Consider the following 21,361-nt stretch of genomic DNA (forward strand, 5'->3'; position numbering starts at 1 on the left):
TCTCTGTCTGGATGTCTCTGTCTGTCTCTTTCCCTGCCAGTCTGTCTCTTTCCCTGCCAATCTGTCTCTTTCCCTGACAGAATGTCTCTTTCCCTGCCAGTTTGTCTCTTTCCCTGCCACAATATCTCTTTCCCTGCCACAATGTCTCTTTCCCTGCCACAATGTCTCTTTCCCTGCCACAATGTCTCTTTCCCTGCCACAATGTCTCTTTCTCTGCCAGTCTGTCTATTTCCCTGTCAGTCTGTCTATTTCTCTGTCTCTCTCATTCCCTGTCGGTCTCTCTCATTCCCTGTCGGTCTCTCTCATTCCCTGTTTGTCTCTCTCATTCCCTGTTTGTCTCTCTCATTCCCTGTTTGTCTCTCTCATTCCTTGTCTGTCTCTCTCCTTCCTTGTAGGTCTCTCTCCTTCCTTGTAGGTCTCTCTCCTTCCCTGTCTGTCTCTCTCCTTCCCTGTCTGTCTCTCTCATTCCCTGTCTGTCTCACTCATTCCCTGTCTGTCTCACTCATTCCCTGTCTGTCTCACTCATTCCCTGTCTGTCTCACTCATTCCCTGTCTGTCTCACTCATTCCCTGTCTGTCTCTTTCCCTGTCTGTCTGTCTCTTTCCCTGTCTGTCTCTCATATTCCTTGTCTGTCTGACTCTTTCCCTGCCAGTCTTACTTTCTCTGTCAGTCTGTGTCTTTTCCTGCCAGTCTGTCTCTTTCCCTGCCAGTCTGTCTCTTTCCCTGCCAGTCTGTCTCTTTCCCTGCCAGTCTGTCTCTTTCCCTGCCAGTATCTCTTTCCTTGTCTGTCTGTCTCTCTCTTTGCTGGTGTGTCTCCCTCATTCCCCGTCTGTCTGTCTCTATCTCTCTCTGTCTCTCTCTATCCGTCTCTCCACCGATATATTACCTCACACATAAGGTTCTTACACGAAAAATGTCCTTTGTTGCCTATAGCAACGACTCACAGCTCCTATAATTGACCTCACCTCCCAGCTCCATTAACTTTAATATAAGGAATTTTTTTGATGAATAACTGTAAAGCGCGGGTTATATTTTCCCCTTGAAAAATAGTCTATGACGTTCCCTGAGTAACATGGGGTGTCTGTGCAAAATTTCGTGATTGTAAATGCGATGGTGCGGATTCCTTTAGCGGACATACATACACACACACACACACACACACACACACACACACACACACACACACACACACATACGCATACACACATACACTCAGCTTTATCTATTAGATATATACACATATGGTTGCCGATTCTGTCTGGGGTCGTCCTTTTTATGACCCAAAAAATGGTGCATGCAGCTTTTTTCGGGTGTCAAAATGACGACTAGCGGTTAATGGTTGATTGGTGAGGACTGCTTGCAGAATTGGAGATTGGAGTGATGGTGGGACTGTGGAAGGTTTGAGGTAAGTATGCAAAGGAGGATCTCAGCTCACCTGTAAATTCATCACCTGGATCTTTTCTCTGTAAAACGGTGCAGGGAGGTCGGCTCCATGTTCAAAGAGGCAAAGTCCGGAAATAGAAAAAACCTGTTTCCAGCATCACGTCCAAGAAGTAAGGTTAAAAACCAATTTTATTCCATAACTTACTTGTGCAAATCAAGCAGGATATATCTAAAGGGGGCTTTACACACAGCGACATCGCTAGCGATGTTGCTCGTGAAAGCACCCGCCCCCGTCGTTTGTGCGTTACGGGCAAATCGCTGCCCGTGGCACACAACATCGCTAGGACCCGTCACACTATACTTACCTGCCTATCGACATCGCTGTGGGCGGCGAACAACGTCTTCCTTAAGGGGGAGGTTCGTGCGCCGTCACAACGACATCACACAGCGGCCGACCAATAGAAGTGGAGAGGCGGTGACCAGCCGCATTAACGACACACCCACCTCGTTGCCGGAGGACGCAGGTAAGCTGTTGTTCGTCGTTCCCGGGGTGTCACATGTAGCAATGTGTGCTGCCTCAGGAACGACGAACAACCTACGTCCACAACGACCAACGAGATTTTGAAAATGAACGACGTGTCAACGATCAACGATTAGGTGAGAATGTTTGATCGTTAACACTCGCTCGGACGTGTCACACGCAACGACGTCGCTAACGACACCAGATGTGCGTCACGAATTCCGTGACCCCGACGACATATCGTTAGATATGTCGTTGCGTGTAACGGGGCCTTTAGACTAAGAATGTCTTTTAGGTTTGAAACACGTCAGCCATTGTTTTATACTTCGTGGATGTTCATCCAACCTAGTGTTGGTTTTAACCTTATGGAATAAAATTGTTTTTTAACCTTATTTCTTGGACGTGATGCTGGAACCAATTTTTTCTATTGCCGAAGGTTTGAGGGGTGGAGGCGGAGCTGTGGTGGAGTCTGAAGGGGGACCCGAAAATTTTGGCAGTATGGGGCCCTGAAATTCCTGGTGGCTGCCCGTGGTGTGTGCGTTTTCACTTTCATGCATAACGCCCCCCGGGGCTGTCACTAAGCAGCTGATTAACGCCGCTGGTAGCCGCCACTGTTTGTATAGCTGCAGACTAGCCAACGCAGAGATTCAGACTCGCCCACACTGCACACTGTGCACGGCCTGTGCTGAAGAGGAGGGAGTGGCAAGGCAGAAACTTCTTTGCCAGGAGGAGAACAGCCAATCAGGAGAGGGGGCAGAGCTTGTTCAGTACAGCCACGGGAGAATGAAATGATGAAAAAGAAAACAGTGCTGGAGTGAAGAAGGAGTAGAGACCACAGAAAAAAGAGAAAAGCAAACAGAGAGCAGAAAAAACAGTGAGAAGTAGAGAACAGAAGGAATAGAAAGAAAAAGCAGAGGACAGGAGGAGCAGCCAGGAAGACTCACAGAAAGTGCAGCAGGGAGGCCTGAGCCACTATCATCATCTCTCACAGCACAGGAGCAGGTGAGTATTATAATGTACAAATGTCTGCCTGTAACACTACAGAAAAACTACCCTGTGCTGTGCCATCACTGTGTGTGTGTGTTGCCCCTGTGCTGTGCCATCACTGTGTGTGTGTTGCCCCTGTGCTGTGCCATCACTGTGTGTGTGTTGCCCCTGTGCTGTGCCATCACTGTGTGTGTTGCCCCTGTGCTGTGCCATAACTGTGTGTGTTGCCCCTGTGCTGTCCCATCACTGTGTGTGTGTTATCCCTCTGATGTGCCATCACTGTGTGTGTGTGTTGTCCCTCTGCTGTGCCATCACTGTGTGTGTTGCCCCTGTGCTGTGCCATCACTGTGTGTGTGTTGCCCCTGTGCTGTGCCATCACTGTGTGTGTTGCCCCTGTGCTGTGCCATAACTGTGTGTGTTGCCCCTGTGCTGTGCCATCACTGTGTGTGTTGCCCCTGTGCTGTCCCATCACTGTGTGTGTGTTATCCCTCTGATGTGCCATCACTGTGTGTGTGTGTTGTCCCTCTGCTGTGCCATCACTGTGTGTGTTACCCTTGTGCTGTGCCATCACTGTGTGTGTTGCCCCTGTGCTGTGCCATCACTGTGTGTGTTGCCCCTGTGCTGTCCCATCACTGTGTGTGTGTTATCCCTCTGCTGTGCCATCACTGTGTGTGTGTGTTGTCCCTCTGCTGTGCCATCACTGTGTGTGTTACCCCTGTGCTGTGCCATCACTGTGTATGTGTGTGTGTATTGCCCCTGTACCATCACTCTGTGTGTGTATTATCCCTGTACTTTGTAGAGTTTTACTATAGTTCCTAAGGCTATGTGCCCACGGGAGATTAAACCTGCGGATTTAACTGCGGAAAATCCGCGGATTTTCTGGATTTTCCAGATAAATCCACAGGTTTCAGCATGTACAGATACTCTCCATGTTATCCCATGGGACATCGGGAGTGCTGTGTCCATGCTGCGGATACGTGCGGCTGCGGAATATGCTGCGGATGTCAATTGCATGTCAATTATTTCTGCGGAATTACCTGCTGAAATCCCGGCCCTCCACTATGGAGATAGAGGCCGGGACTTCCGCAGGTAGGTCGCATGAATGTCCGTAGGTTTACCGCAGCTATTTCGCTGTACTACCGCAGCTAAAAATAGCTGCGTATTCTGGCGAGCAGCTGTGGGAATCCTGCGGATATATCCACAAGTACAAACTCCCGTGGGCACATAGCCTTAGGCAATAAAGAGGATCATAATCCTTACCATTAAATGGGGGAGACAGATGTGAAAATTTGGGGCATAAAGAAGGACATTGCTACTTTAGGCCAGGTTCACATATTGCAGATTTTTTGGGGATTTGTGGTGTGGACTTTGCTGAGTAACAGGACGGTGGTTATATTCAGACTCTATGTGGTGATATTTGGTCATGGTGTGGTGGCATTATTTTGCATTGTGTTATTGGCCTTTATATGGTGACTGATGTCTCAGTAACACTATGTAGTAGTATGTGTATTTCTGACTATAAGCGCCCCCAGTAACGTGTGCCACACCCCAGTAACATGTATAATGATTATGATAATATTTTGTTTGTTTTTTAACGGTGGAGGGGGGGGGCATTCAGACTCTTGCAATGGGGTCCCATGATTTCTATGTACGCCTCTGCCTTAGATACAAGTAAACCTATTCATGTTTGGTGTCTACAAATTTGCACCGACCTGAGGCATCACAGTGGACACATTGGTTTTACCATATAGTGAACATTGTGAATAAAATATTCCAAAAACTATTGTGCGATCACACTTTTTTTTGCAATTTTTCCACACTTGGATTTTTTTGCTATTTCCCAGTACACTATATGGTAAAACTTATGGTTTAATTTAAAACTACAACTCGTCTCGCAAAAAACAAGCTCGCATATGGCAAGATTGACGGAAAAACAAAAAAGCTACGGCTCTCGGAAGAAGGAGAGAGAAAAAACAAATGGAAAAACGCAAAATGCCCGGGGGCTGAAGGGGTAATGAGGAAAAAAAAAAGAACTTTTTTGAATTTACCAAATGGCTACAATGAAACAAAGAATGAAAAATTTAAAGGGGTTTGAATACTTTCCATACCCATTGTATATACAAGTATATTATAGATATAGAGATATATATACACAATACAGACCAAACGTTTGGACACACCTCCTCATTCAAAGAGTTTTCTTTATTTTCATGACTCTGTCCGCTTTACCTTGGCTGGTGATCCAATTTGGGGGGGACCCCACGTTTTTTGTTTTAAATTATTTATTTAATGTAAAATAACAGCGTGGGATGCCCTCTGTTTTGGATTACCAGCCAAGGTGAAGCTGACAGCTGTGGTTTGCAGGCTGCAGCCGTCTGTTTTACCCTAGCTGGCTACAAAAGATGGAGGGACCTCACGTCGTTTCTTTTTAAATTATTTATTTTATGGCTAAATACAAGGCTAAGCACCCCATAGTGCCACATGAAAGTCACTAAAGGGTGCCAGCTTAGAAAATGCAGGGAGGTGGGACATTATACAGGTCTTTCTCATCTATCTATCTATCTATCTATCTATCTATTCATCTATCCATCTTTCCCTCTATCCATTATCTGTCTGTCTATCGATTATCTATCTATTATCTAAATTATTCATTGCAGTTACAGCATAAAAAAAAACGCAGGGACCAACCTGCGGAAAAACCATTGCAAAACCGCGGTAAAACCGCGGCAAATCCGCGGTAAAAACGCATGCGTTTTTCCCGGGGATTTGGTGCATTTTTTTTACAGCAGGTGCGGTAATCTTCAACTCCCAGAAGTTTCTCAAGAAATTTTCTTGAGAAAAATCACTTTCTAGTGCGCAAATAGCCTTAAAGCGGCGTTACATGGGATGATTTATCGTGCGATCGCATGAGCGATCGCACCAGCCCTCGTCGTTTGTGCGTCACGGGCAATTCATTGCCCGTGGTGCACAAGGTCGTTTACCCCTGTCACACGTACTTATCTCCCACACGACCTCGCTGTGGGTGGTAAACAACCTCTTCCTGAAGGGGGAGGGACGTTCAGCGTCAGAGCGACGTCACACAGCGGCTGACCAATAGAAACGGAGGGGCGGACATGAGCGGGACGTAAACATCCCGCCCACCTCCTTTTTCCACGTTCCTCATTGCCGGCGGGACGCAGGTAAGCTGTGTTCGTCGTACGTGTCAGACGTAGCGATGTGTGCTGCCTCGGGAACGATGAACAACCGGAGCACAGAAGGAGGGATGCCATTATGAAAATGAACGACGTGTCAACGAGCAACGATAAAGTGAGTATTTTTGCTTGTTAACAGTCGTTCGGACTGAGGTGTCACACGTTACGATATCTCTAACAATACCGGATGTGTGTCACGAATTCCGTGACCCCGACGACATATCGTTAGATATATCGTCTTGTGAAACACCACCTTTAGACAAATTTGTGAACAATATTTGAGAGAAAAAAGCCTTTTATGTGCATAGACAAGTCTTAGATTTTAAAGTTCAGCTTATGAATAATCATAAGGAAAATAAATGTTGCATTTATACTTTTGTTCAGTATATATATACAGTACAGACCAAAAGTTTGGACACACCTCATTCAAAGAGTTTTCGTTTTTTTCATGACTCTGAAAATTGTAGATTCACATTGAAGGCATAAAAACTATGAATTAACACATGTGGAATAAAATACTGAACAAAAAAGTGTGAAACAACTGAAAATATGTCTTATATTCTAGGTTCTTCAAAGTAGCAACCTTTTGCTTTGATTACTGCTTTGCACACTCTTGGCATTCTCTTGATGAGCTTCAAGAGGTAGTCACTAGAAATGGTCTTCACTTCACAGGTGTGCCCTGTCAGGTTTAATAAGTGGGATTTCTTGCCTTATAAATGGGGTTGCCTTATAAATGGGGTTTTTGTGGGCCCCGGGCGGAAGAGTCCCAGTGGGCCCCATCCACACGCAGACACAGATACGAACACGTACATATACATATTTAAAGACAAACTCACAAAAATACATATAAACAGACAAATCTATACAGTCATATACACTTACAGACATAGACACACACAACTCTGCTGCATACAGACAGACAAACAAACACAACTCTGCTGCATACATGCGGGGCCCACACACAACTCTGCTGCATACATGCGGGGCCCACACACAACTCTGCTGCATACATGCGGGGCTCACACATAACTCTGCTGCATACATGCGGGGCCCACATAGATAACTCTGCTGCATACATGCGGGGCCCACACACATAACTCTGCTGCATACATGTGGGGCCCACACACATAACTCTGCTGCATACATGCGGGGCCCGCACACATAACTCTGCTGCATACATGCAGGGCCCACACATATAACTCTGCAGGGCCCGCACACGCGGCTCTGCGGGGCCAGCACACACGGCACCGGGGGGGTCGGTGGGGGGGGGGATTGGCAGGGCATACATCTAGGGGGGTAGAAGCACATGCAGCTCACCGGGGCCCGTAATCGGGAGGCGGGGAGGGCACTTACCGCTTAGGTCATGGTGGAGAGGGGGCCCACACAGCGCCGGACAGAAGCTCGCCTCCTTCATCTGTGGGACTGAGCAGGACGCCGTGCGGTAGCTCCGCCCACAGATGAAGTTCAAACCAGGATGTCTGCGCGCCTTAAAGGGACGGCGCTGCAAATTGCTGCCGAGGACTGCGGTCCCCGCAACTCGGCCCGGGGGCAGCAGAACTGTAAGGCGAGTGGGCCCCGGCCAAGGGACAGCAGAACTGACAAGGCCGAGTGGGCCACCCCCCCCGCTCTCCAGGGCCCTGGCATTTGCCCGGGTTTGCCGGGTGCTGACGCCGGCCCTGACTACAATAATATATTTTATTTCCAATATTGTGAAGTTGACCTCCACATTGCAGGATGCCAGTAGTCACCGACATAGGAAGCATAGAAGCTTAAAATGTCCTGTTTCATTATAGCATTTATGCAGCATCTCCCCAAACTCTAATAAGACTCTACATACAATAAAGGAATAGTATTAGTAATTGTTGTAAATGACATTTCTCATAGCCTCCATTTTATGATATAGAAACAAGACATTCACTCATTAGTGGTGACGTCACATAACAAGGTGCGGTCAGCAGTTTATATAATGGACATAACAATGGCCCTGAGCAAAAAATAGTATAAAATTCATGTATAACTTGTCTCCCACATCTCTCAATCCTGTACCCGTCTCTTATACTCACCGTAATTCCTCTATACCGCAGTCTGGACTGGACAGCGCCTTCACCAGGTCACAGAATTGAGGACCATACAGACCGTTACCAGACAGGTTGAGTGTCTTCAGAGACTGGCAATTCCTTATTATAGAGGCCAACTGGATGCAGGATGTGTCTGTAAGTTCATTGTAATCTAATCTGTAAGAAAAGCAGATGAGATGTGGGTGACAATTCAACAGATCACCAGAATAAAATCCATAGATTATGACTGAACAAGAGAATGTCCCCGGATGGTACTAAGATCCATAAATGTCATCACTAGAAGCCGCCTCTGGTGTATGGTGGATGTCAGGAAACTGCCAAATCCATGCTCCACATATACATATTGTTCTTTATGGTATGTCATAAATCAGTGATTATTGCAGCATTATCTACCAATATAATTATGCTAGGGGAAGTACTTACTGTATAACACCAGTTATCAGCTGCTTCAGCTGCTAAAAATGCTACTTTATATTATCCAGGACTCATGTGTCCTCCATGCCCCTCTTGTTTCTACATTATTACATGTCACATATGGATCTCCTACTACCGCCACACTAGGGCTGTTTTTTTTTTTCATGTCTGCCATATCTGTATTTTACACTATTAGGGAGACTCATCTGAAAGCCATTACTGATGTGTGATTTATACTACGAGGGTAGGTGTTGTAAGAGTCAGGCCTGGGTACCGCTCTGCCCCGTCTATTTTGAGGCCTGCTGGCATGTAGCAAGGTAGACAAGAGTTAGGGACCATCCTGATTGGGGTATACATTGGCTTTTACACTATTTTGATCAAAATAGTGTCAATTAAGTACCCTCTGTTATTTACATGTGTGCCGCCCCCATGTCAGCAGCCGGGCTGTTCGGATCCGTTGTGGCTCGAGGGATCTCCGAACCCGGGAGTCGTGCAGACACTCAAATAAGAAGGGGATGTAATATGTACAGGGGATTGTTGTAGACAGTTCGTGATGCCACCCACGGTGTATGATAAGGTGGAGTACCACCGCTGCTGTTGGGGAGCACCCAGGGGCGATGGTGTGGCAGCTGGATGTTAACCCCTCCGTGGGTAGGGGTGCATGCCCCAGGGCTCAGTGTCCAGAACACGGGAGGTGATGGCTGTTGGTGGTGATGCACCGGGCCGGACCGGAGGGTATTGGTGTACTCACAATTGAATAAATGCACACAAGTCTGCTGGTCAACCAAGGTGTCAGTGGCCGGCTGCCGCTTCAGGGTGTATACGGTTCCCACACCCGGCTGGTGTACCAATGTCCCTTCCTCCGGCACTTTTGCCCCAGTTCACTTTGGATTTCCCGTGACCGGACTCCCGTCGCCTTTGGACACGGTCCTCTGCTTGCCACCTAGCCAGTAGACCAGGGCCACTAACCTGGCTAGCCTTCACTAGGCTCAAACTTGACTCTCCTCGTACTTGCACTTCCACTTAACTCCCAACTTGAACTTCAACTCACAACTCGCACTGAACTGAACTGGTTCCCTCCCCCAGATTCTCAAGACCCCTAGGTGGGTGCTCCCAATCCGCCTGGTCCCGCCCACTGGTGTGTCCTTCCTACCCTGAGGGGGGTGGCTAGGGTTTTGTGGCAGATGGTACCTGATGTGGGATGGTGTTGTGTGGGGTGTGTGTTTTTCTGTGACCTCCTGGCAGTGCCAGGGCGTCACACATGTACTATTACTATTCATTTATTTACTATTTGCTCATTTGTTTTGATCCTAGATTTTATGATTAAGGGCTCATTCAGACGGCCGTTTCATTTGTCGTGTTTAGTTCCTGTTTTTTTTGCGGACCATCCTGTCAATGTCTTTTGTGTAGGATCGGATAGCACACTGAAGCAGTTCCGTATGTATCAGTTCCTACAAAAAAACACATCAGATGTCTTATGTCCGTTTCGTTATTATAGAATATGTACTATTATGTTCCGTAATAACAGACCGTGACTCAATACAAGTCAATGGATCTGCAAAATCCCCAGAAGCTGCACGGAACCACTTCCATGTGACTTCTGTTGGGTGCCCCTGCAGTCTGTGTCCCACTCTCGTGCCAGCCCTGCAGTGTGTCAGCATCAGCCTGCCCAGCAATGCAAGCAGCTATAGGGATGATGAGTGCCGACATTAGGAGGCTGATAACAGAGAGTAGTAGAGAATGGGTTTCACAGCCGCGCCAAAAGACTACTGGATTCTTCTCAGATTAATGTTTCTTTTATTTCATAACAGGTCAAGTCTACGCGTTTCAGGAGAACACAGCTCCCTTCTTCAGGACAAACCAGCAAAGAATCATCAAATCTCTCTTTTGGCGCGGCTGTGAAACCCATTCTCTACTACTCTCTGTTATCTGCCTCATGGGGACCGCTGCCGGGACTTGGTGTTACATGCTGCTATAAGTGTTGTGACTGTCACAACCCGAATTGGTGAGTAGGATTATTCTTTGCTTCACCCTATATATATTGGGGTAAGACCCTATTGCGCTTTCTTTTTCCACAGTTTTCACTCAGACATTAGGAGGCTAGCAAAGCTCATTATCTTGCGGTGATTAAGTCCTGCACTCCTGATGTCTGCGTTCGTCACTGACTTCCATGCCCGCCGCGTTATCACATCAAGTCTCGAAAGGCAACCCAAGACTGTGACTGGCGGTGACATCACAGGATGCTTGCGATACTTCGCATGTGAACGCTGCGGACAATGGAAGTCAGTGACAAACGCTGATATCAGGAGTGCAGCGACATTCATCACCCAGGTAATGTACCTACTGTAGCTAACCTCATGAAGTCAACGCTCCTTATCACTGCAGTGACCTGGGCTGATCTAATGATGTTAGCTTAGGTCACTGCACTGCTCTCCCAGCAAATAGGAAACATTCTGTTCTTCATTGACTGGGACAGTGAGTATGGAACGTCGTGGGACCCCGTTATTGGATTACACCGGACCCGGAGTTGTTTTTTCTTTTCAATAAATTGGTGAAAGAGGGAATGTTTTGGAGAGTGTTTTTTCAAATAAAAATTTGTTTGTCGTCTATTTTTTTTATTACTGACTGGGTTAGTAATGTTGGGTATCTAATAGATGCCGTGACATCACTAACCCCAGGGCTTGATGCCAGGTGACATTACACAGCTGGAATCAACCCCATATATTACCCTGTTTGCAACCACACCAGGTCATTCGAGATGAGTTGGGTAAAGTCCTAGAGCTGTCGCATCTAATGGCTGCTGACTGAAATTTTAAGACTGTGGGCTCCCAATAACGTGGGCCTCCCCAGCCTGAGAATACAAGCCAGCTGTGAGGCTTGATCTTGGCTGGTATCAAAATTGGGAGGGAGCAGACGCCGTTTTTTTAAATTATTTATTGTACTGTATAGACCCACCCACCGGCGGCTGTGATTGGTTGCCGTCAGGCAGCTGTCACTCAGCGTGTCTGACTGCAACCAATCACAGACGCTGGTGAGTAGGGAAGCAGTAAATATGAAATGAGGCTAATAAGCAGCTGGCTTGGGAAGAACAAAGAGCTGCCGCGATGTTACGTCAACGCCGGAGTCTGCTCCAGCGACTTCTGCTCTGATCGCCAGGCGACGCTGTGTTCCTACCGTGGATGGTGCTGGTGATGGGAGAGGAGTCGATGTCAGCAGCACCGGTGGGCGCAGGCTCCGATCATCCACTGGGCTGGGTTATCTTGGGATCTGCAGTACCGCTGGCTGACTGTTGGTGGCGGGTGTCTCCCAGCTGAAGCACCATCATTCAGCTACAGCTAATGGGAAGACACCACACCCTTCTCATTCCCCCTCCTGTCTGCTGACCTCTGCCAGAGATAGTTCTGATTCTGGCTCATGTGCTGTTTGTTTTGTGATTACTGTGCGCTGACTTGCTTGTTGTTGACTACCCTTCTGTCTGCTGTTTTGTACCTCGCTGTCCGACCCGGATCTGACCACTGCTACGCTTTCTGTTTACGCCTTTGCCTGCCGAATCTGTCCCTGTTCTGCTGTTCCTGGTTTGACCTGACGACTACTTTCATCGGACTGCAGCCTTCCACGAGTAGAGATCTCTAGGGCCCTGTGTAATTCCAAATCCCTGTAAAGGGGTTAAAGGGTTTCAGGGTTCTGGGGTCCTGCTTGGTGAGGGGCTTCCCTCTAGTCTGTCCATTACATCCTACCTGAGTCTGTTGATCCAGGCAGGTGTTACACGCGGGAGCAGTGTGACAGCTGCCCCGGTGATCGGTAAGTATGTAGCGCTTGCTTCTACCCATTTGTTCTACCCCTGTTTCCCATAGGCCTTATATGGGGACTGTGAGGATTATGCTAGATGATTATGACAGCTAGTCATGTCAGCCAGCTGGTCCCACACATACACCCCCCTCCCTGAACACACAGAGATTCCCCTCAGATCTCTCAGCACCTGGGAAGGTGTGAAATCCAATTACACTGCAAAGACAGAGGAAGACACCCTGGGGGTTATGTCCATTCATCACGGGAAAGGGTGGGAAACTGGAAAACCTTCAGAAGCTTCAAAGGTGATCCAGGACCCTCTATCCCAGCAGGAGTTCATATTCCTGGCTCCAAAACATTATACACAGTTATTATATTACCGTGCGTCTGAGAGATACACCCACTACATCGTTAAAATCGGGACTTCGAGCTGCACCTCTGCATACCCTTGAATTCTTTGTCGCGCCCTGCGGCGGCGAGATACAGAGAACTGTGAGTAGGAGTCCAGTAGAGGAGTCGTGCTTGGACTCAGTATGCAGAGGGGACACAGATGGATCTGATGACACCAGAACTGTCCCGATCGGCTGCTCTGAGTTCCCTGTCTGGCTATGGTCCCTGCGTTGCTCTGTGTCCCCTGTGCGGCTGTGTTCTCTGCCTGCTGTGTTCCCTGTGATGCTCTGCTGCCTGCACTGCACTGTTCCCTGTGCTGCACTGTTCCCTGCGCTGATCTGTTCTGTTCCCTGCTCTGCTCTGTTCCCTGCTTGGCTCACTTCCCTGCTCTGCTCTGTTTCCTGTGCTGCTCCCTCTGCTGCTCTACTCCCTGTGCTGCTTGGCTATTTCATGCGCTGCTCTGCTGTTCTCTGCTCTGCTCCCTGTGCTGCTTTGTGTCCCCTGCGCTACTCTGTTTCCTCCTCTGCTCTGTTCACTGCCCTGCTCTGTATCCCCTGCGATGCTGTGCTCCCTGTGCTGCTCTGCTGTTCCCTGCATTGCTCTAATCCATGCACTGCCCTGATTCCTGCGCTGCATTGTTCCCCGCCCTGCTCTGTTCCCTGCCCTGATCTGCTCACTGCCTTGATCTGCTCTGTGTTCCCTACGCTACTCTGCTCTATTCCATGCACTGCACTGCTCTCTGCATTACTCTGTTACCTGCGCTGCTTTGTTATCTGTGTTGCTCTTTGTTCCCTGCGCTGCTCTGCTCCCTACTCTGCTCTGTTCTGTTCCCTGCTCTGCTCTGTTCCCTGCTCTGCACGGAACGGCTGGCTTCTCTTCTCTCAGGAGAGCAGGCGGCCAGTCTGGGCAGTGCGATCTGATACTCACCTAACTCCAACCAAATGAGCCCTCCTCTCTCTCCTCTCAATCCTGGCACCAGCCTGTACCGCACATAGCTGCAGGATGGGTAAACATGTAAACCATCCTCTTGAAGCTGGGCTGTGACATGTAGTGAAACACTGCCAACAGCCTAGTCAATCAGGGTGAGTTGCCAGTGGTGTTGCTGAGGTAACATCAACTCCGAGAGCTCCCTGGGCTGCTCTATTCAGTTCCCTGCACTGGTCTGTTCACTGCCCTGCTCCTTGCGCAGCTCTGCTATGTATACCCTGAGCTGCTGTGCTTCCTGTGCTGCTCTGCTGTTCCCTACCTTGCTCTGTTCATTGCCCTGATCTGCTCCCTGCCCTGATCTTCTCCTTTCGATGCTAGGCTGTGACAAGCGGTGAAACACAGCCCACAGCCCAGTCACTCAGGTTGATTGGCAGCTGTAGCTGCTGAAGCAACATTAAAGGGTGCTTTACATGCTGCAATATCACTAACAATATATCGTCGGGGTCACGGTGTTTGTGACGCACATCCGGCACCGTTAACGACATCGCAGCATGTGACTCATACGAGCGACCTTCAATAATCCCAAAAGTGGTAAAAATCGTTGGTTTTGGAGAGGTCTTTCTAAAACAAAATATTGTTGTTTGGGCACTAGCGATGTGTGACACCGCAGGAACGACGAACATCTCCTTACCTGCGTTCACCGGCAATGCGGAAGGAAGGAAGTGGGCAGGATGTTACGTCCTGCTCATCTCCGCCCCTCCGCTTCTATTGGCCGGCCGCTTAGTGACGCCACAGTGACGTCGCTATGACGCCAAACGCACTTCCCCCTTGAAGGAGGGATTGTTCGGTGGTCACAGCGACGTCGCTGACAAGGTATGTGCGTGTGACACTGCCGTAGTGATAATGTTCGCTACGGCAGCGATCACCACATATCACACGTACGACGGGGGCCGGTGTTATCGCACTTGACATCGCTAGCAAACGCTAGCGATGTCTCAGCGTGTAAAGCACCCTTAACACCGAGAGCCCAGAAGTTGACGTGACATCAGCGAATGCCAGTGGCCACAGCAGCAGGGGGTCATGTAATCAGCACTGAGAGGGCGGGTAGCCAAAACTGAAAATAAAAGCTAATTTAGAATATCCCTGAAATAGTTATGTAAACTGATAGGGAAAAGTTGCAAAATGAGTGAACCACTCCTTTAGGCCTAAAACACACTTCCGCATAAAAAAACGTACGTGTGTCACGTTCTGTTTTTAGGGTCTGTGGTCTGTTTTTTATGGGCGTTTCTCCGGTACGTGTGACATCCGTGTGATGGCATATGCTTGCCGTGTGTGCGTGTGGAATGGCTGTATATGCATACGTGTAATGTCCATGTGAAATGTTCCGTGTGTGTGATGCACAATGTGGTTGATACATGTCGGCTGACAGCAGAGTTGCGCGATGAGAATGAACTTGGGTGAACTTCACCCGACTTCATTATTATCCCACGGCTCTGTCTGTGTGTACTGATTAGCGGTCACCCGTGAAGAACTCACCGGTGACCGCTAATCCCCAGAGTGACTGAAGTGAGCAGCGCGATTAGCGCTGCCGTCACTCAGCTTACCCACGGCTAGCTGGAGTCCTCCACCCGTGACCGCAACTCACCTGTGACTTCATCGCTGTCACTCGGGCGACTTGCTGTCACTGTTGGAGGATCCAGCGGAGGCCGCGAGTAACCTCAGTGACAGCTCAGCTAATCGCGTGGCTCTCTTCAGTTGCTGCGTGGAGCTGACAGGAGCAGCGGTGTTCTTCTGCAGCTCCTGTCACCTTCATGTAGCAGAACTGAGAGTGTCGCGGGACCTCCATGGATTACGTCGGACATGGATGGGTTTTTGGGGACTTAATAAAGTGGTGAAGGAGGGTATTTCTTAGTGTTTCTTATTTAAAATAAAGGATTTTTTAACTGTAAGTGTTTATTAACTTTACAATACAGGTTAACCATTGGGGGTGTCTCAGACGTCTGCAATGATTAATCTAGGACTTATTAGCAGCTATGGGCTGCCATTAACTCCTTATTACCCCGATTGCCAACGCACCAGGGCAAATCGGGAAGAGCCGGGTACAGTCCCAGAACTGTCGCATCTAATGTATGCGGCAATTTTGGGCGGCTGCTAGCTGATATTGTTAGGCTGGGGGGCTTCCCATAACGTGGAACTCCCCATCCTTAGAATACCAGCCTTCAGCCGTATGGCTTTATCTTGGCTGGTATCAAAATTGGGGGGAACCGCACGCCGTTTTTTTAAATTATTTAATTATTTATTTTACTGCACAGCATAGACACGCCCACCGGCTGCTGTGATTGGTTGCAGTGAGACAGCTGTCACTCAGCGTGGGGGCGTGTCTAACTGCAACCAATCATAGAAGCCTGTAGGCGGGGGAAGCAAGGAATACGAGATTGATTAATGAGCGGCCGGCATTTTCAAAGTAATTGAAGCCGCGTATTTTCTGCACAGCTGTTCCTCGCCGCTCTGGTGATCGGGGAGCGGTAAGTATGAGCAAGGGGAAGAAACAGACCGAGCGCTCAAGGGAGAATGACTGAGAACATCAGAAAAAAGGTACGTAGACTGACTTTAAAAAAAAAAAATGAGCAACATCGCTCGTTTAAAACGCACACGGACGAAACATGCTGCACACGGACATGCTACGTGTACCGTCCGTGCAGGCACGGACCCATTGACTTTAGCGGGTCCGTGCCTGCGTGCTGACGGCCAAAAACGGACATCTTGACCGTGTGGAAAAACGCACACACGTACTAACCACACGGACACACGTTCCATAAGATTTTACGTGTGTGTGCCATCTTCCATAGGGTAACATTGGTCAATGTGTCTCCGTGCCGCCGGTACGTGCAAAAACGTACCAAACACGTACCGGAGGCAAGGATGTGTGTTGGAGGCCTTAAGTAAGTTAGCACCAAGTGCCAGATAAACACCAATAACTTGCAGGTATGTGAAAGTGTTCTCTAATTTCGATCAGTGTTATTTTACATTTATCTCATTTACATTTTTTATGTGCTTTTGAAAAAAATCAATTTATGAGATAAGCTTAAAATACTGCTAGTTTCCTCATGTTAGGAAATAATCACATAGGACTACACAATGACCTTAACATTTAGGAAATTGTGTTTTGTTATTTAATAGGGATGATTGAATACCCTATTATTCGCTTCAACGGATATCCGACAAATACCTCGCTGCTATTCGAGTATTCACGAATATTCGACCCCCAATGTAAGTCTATGGGAAACCAGAACAATTTTGCGTCGGACCTGTCGGTGACCTGTGGTGACCGAGGAAAAGGCTGAAATGGATGGGAAAAGGCTGAAACAGTATGGGCACAGCCTGTAGAAGGTGCCTCACTGCATTTCTGGTGTCTTTTAAATAATGTGGTCAGAGCAGCATGCGGCGTTTACGTAGTCGCCAGAACAGCTCTCAAACCAAAGTAAAAGAGGGCAAATTGCTAAGAAACAGTTTCTAGTGCCTAATAACTGCACTAAAACGTCAAATCAAGCCCCGGCCTCCAAAAAAAAAAAACACTTTAGCATATGTTCACACGTTTCATTTTTTACATTTTTCCTTCTTTTTCGATTAGAAAGGGCTGTAACTTATACATTATATTGGTGTCTGTCTCACACTTCCTTTTTGGGACATATTTGACAGCACTTTGAAAGGTCAGCAACAATGTGCCCGTTGGGATGTTGACCTTGCCCTCCTCCTCCTCCACCAGCACAACCGGCTCCAGTGGCCCTCTACTCAAATGTAGAAAGGGCCACTGGCTGTCCTCAAATCTCAGACTTCTTAAGGCTCTCAGGTGGGCCCTGTAACATACATTGGGGAGGGATGGCAGTCATTTGTAGTTTTCTGCATCCCCTATATCATTAGTGTGAAAGTTGGAATACGTACTCCATAACACTTTACAGTGCTATTGCCAATGTGGCCATTTGGGTGTTGGCCTTGCCCTCCTCCTCCTCCACCAACACCACCGGCTCCAGTGGCCCTCTATTCAAATGATTCAGAAATGTATGTTTTATGGACAAACGAACACCATGCTGGGACATCGAAGCTGATGTCGTTGATGATGATTGCATCTGACCAAAAGCAGGTTGGAAGCAGGAGGCATCATTGCCTGTTTCCTAGACCGCAGTTTGTGAAGCATGCGGCACCGTGGAAGTGGCAGTTGTTTCACTCTGGAACTCAGGCTTTATTCCACTAGCTAACACCGAGAATTTAAAAAAATTCCGTTTCCCCAGGGGAAAATGGTTCAAACACCATGTAGCACAGCATCACAAGGTACTCCCAACAGCTCTTTTAAAAAAAAATTGTTAGGATTTGCAACAGAGCATAACATGCCAAAAAGTTTAATAAATTCAGTTTCTAACACCACCAAAAGGACGCGGAAAGACTCTGTTCACACAAGCCGATACGGCAACATCTCAAGAGCTAATTGTGCAATGTGTGCAGTTATAGTTTTTGCCCTTGGGTGCGTAACGGGGTATTTTCGCTTCTTTTCAAAGGTCTGTGGTATGGACAACTGAACGGAATGCTGGGACACCGACGCAGATGTGGTCGATGATGATTGAGTTTGGCCAACATTAGGTTGGGAGAAGGAGGCATCAGCGACACCTTCTTGTACACCAGTTTGGGAAGCAGGCAGCCCAAGGGAAGTGGCAGTTGTTTCACTCTGGAACTCAGGCTTTATTCCACTAGCTAACATCGAGGATTTCATAAAATTTAGTTTCCCCAGGGCGGAATGGTTCAAAGATCATGTAGCACAGTATCAAAGGTACACCCAACAGCTTTTTTAAAAAAAAATTGGTAGGATGAGCAACAGGGCATAACATGCCAAGAAGTTTAATACATTCAGTTTCCCCAGGGAATAGTGGTTCAGACACCATGGAGCACTGCATCAGTAGGTACTCCCAACAGCTCCCAACAGATTTTAAAAAATTGGTAGGATAAGCAACAGGGCATAACATGCCAAGAAGTTTAATACATTCAGTTTCCCCAGGGAATAGTGGTTCAGACAGCATAGAGCACTGCATCAGTAAGTACTCCCAACAGCTCTTTTTAAAAAAAAAAAAATGGTAGGATAAGCAACAGGGCATAACTTGCCAAGGAGTTTAATACATTCAGTTTCCCCAGGGGATAATGGTTCTGACATCATGGAGCACTGCATCAGTAGGTGCTCCCAACAGCTTATTTTAAAAAAATTGTTAGGATAAGCAATAGGGCATAACATGCCAAGGAGCTAAAAAAAACCTGATTTTGCAGGGGGGCCATGTTTAACACACCGTGGAGCACAGCATCAATAAAGAACACAAATAGAGACTGCTTGACCAATTGTTCTACACAGTGTAGCATCGACAGTGCTTGTGCCAGTGCATAATGTACAAAGGCTTGAAAAATATTGCCCTAGGAGATTGGGCCAAATACTTACATCGCAGCAGCATAACAAGTTAGATTAGTCATGCGGTGTCATTAGATGATAGAAGACAAAATAGTCTTGAATGAGAAACAATGGAACTTATTTGAACTTAAGAAATACAAATTTTGGGGCTACACTTATTATTGGGTATTAATAACAAGCGGCCTGAGATACTCTGGGGCAATCCATCTATGGTTCATTTTGATCATCGTCAAACTGCCTGCACTTTCCGTGGATAGTCGTGTGCGACTGTTATTATTGACCCCAGTGAGCTGAAAACACGCTCAGACAACACACTCGCAGCAGGGCAAGCTAGCACTTCCAAAGCGTATAACGTGAGGTCTGGCCAAGTGTTGAGCTTGGAAATCCAATAGTTAAAGGGAACAGTAGACTCCGAAAGCACGTTGATACGATCACCTACATAGTCCCTCACCATCTTACTTAACTGTTCCCTCCTTGTCATAGTTCCCCCAACCGTTATCTGATTCGCAGTTGATAGTTTGTGGAAAATGGGACCAGTTTTGGCACATTAGTCCCCCTGCTTGTGTTGCTCCTACTATCCGTAGCCCTCTCTTGTAATCCTGTTGCGTGAGATGACACGCTACCTCTGACGCCAGCATGATCTGAGGGTAATTGTTTCATCAACTGCTCCACTACAGCCCTCTTGAATGTTTCCGTAGTACAATCCTTATTTACTTCCACAAGTAGCGAAGCAAATTTGTCTTTGTAGCGTGGGTCAAGGAAGGTACATAACCAGTATTTGTCTGCCAAAATGTGGACTAGCCGACAGTCATGAGAGAGGCAGTGTGACATGAACTGTGCCATGTGTCCCAGACTCCGAACTGGAAACCTTTGTGTGTCACTGCTAAGAATACATTCTGTCTCCCTAAACCTCCTCTCCTCCTCAGTCTCTCTCTCCTCCTCCTGCTCCTCCTCAGGCCATCCATGCTGGACAGCCCTGAAGTTTGGGTTGTCCATCCCTTGGTTACCAACTTCAAAGCATTCCTGTTCTTCATCATCCTCCTCATCCTCATGATGCTGAGCAAAGGTGGCCTGAGCCTGTTGGCCGAGGTTGTATGGATTACTAGCAACCATTGTGAAGTCTGGATCCACAGACAACTCGGGTGCATGAACATTTTGGTCAGTCAGACCATCCAGAGTGCGTTTCAATAAACAAATCAGTGGAATGGTGATGCTGATAACAGTATCCTCACTGCTCACGAGGTTGGTACAGTAATCAAAATTCTCCAAGATCTGATAAATGTCTGCAATCCACACCCACTCTGCAGTACTTATGTCTGGCAGCTGCGTCTGATGGGCATGTTCCAGCTGGAATTGGGATACTGCCCTCTGCTGCTCATGGATCCTGGCCAACATATGATAGGTTGAATTCCATCTCGTAGGGAGGTCACATATTAGTCTGTGATGAGGCAAGTGTAAGCACTGCTGCAGCACTCCCAGGCCAGCAAAAAAGGGAGATGACTTGCGGAAATGTGCGCTAATACGTCGTACCTTGGTAAGTAGGTCTGGTATCCCAGGGTATTTCTTCAGAAAGTGCTGAACTACTAAATTTACAACGTGGGCCATACAAGGAACGTGTACAAGCTTTTCAAGCTTTAAAGCCACCGCCAGATTACGACCATTATCGCACACTACCATCCCTGGACAGAGGTCCAACAGCGCAAGCCACTCATCTGTCTGCTCAATTATTGCTTTCAAAAGCTCAGGTGCCATGTGTGATTTGTCACCGATACAGATGAGCTTCAGTAGAGCGTGTTGCCGCTAAGCCGAGGTAGTGCTGCAGAGATCCCAGCTGGGGAATGATGTCGACAGTTGGACACCACTGGATGTTGAGGAGGATGCACAGGAGCCAGATGAAGAGGAGGAGGGAGTTGTTGCAGTGTAGGAGGCTACTGAAACTGTGATTGAAGTGGGGACCGTTATTCTGGGTGTGGGAACTGTATGGGATGTTGCTGGCTCAGACCATCCGCCACCAGGTTCACCCAGTGTGCCATCAGTGAGATGTAGCATCCCTGTTCACTTCCGCTTGTCCACGTGTCTGTGGTTAAATGGATCTTCCCTGTTATGGCGTTGGTGAGAGCCCGTTTGATGTTTATGGACACGTGATTGTGGAGCGCGGGGACGGCACAACAAGAAAAATAGTGGCGTCTAGGCACAGAGTACCGATGTTCTAACACCACCAAAAGGTCATGGAAAG

General features: G+C 47.8%; 1 protein-coding gene across 5 annotated transcripts in view; it reads right to left on the reverse strand.

Annotated features, from left to right (window-relative positions):
- The window catches only part of LOC142290977 (NACHT, LRR and PYD domains-containing protein 12-like), a 1,131,354-nt gene that overhangs the window by 376,052 nt on the left and 733,941 nt on the right, over window positions 1–21,361 (reverse strand). For all 5 annotated transcript variants that reach the window (XM_075335136.1, XM_075335138.1, XM_075335137.1 and 2 more), the window contains one exon: window positions 8,145–8,315. In XM_075335136.1, coding sequence (XP_075191251.1) covers window positions 8,145–8,315 — 171 coding nt within the window. The remainder of the gene's footprint in view (window positions 1–8,144; window positions 8,316–21,361) is intronic.

This window comes from Anomaloglossus baeobatrachus, chromosome 2 (genome assembly GCF_048569485.1).
Source record: "Anomaloglossus baeobatrachus isolate aAnoBae1 chromosome 2, aAnoBae1.hap1, whole genome shotgun sequence".
In the NCBI taxonomy this organism is placed as follows: Eukaryota; Metazoa; Chordata; class Amphibia; order Anura; family Aromobatidae; genus Anomaloglossus; species Anomaloglossus baeobatrachus.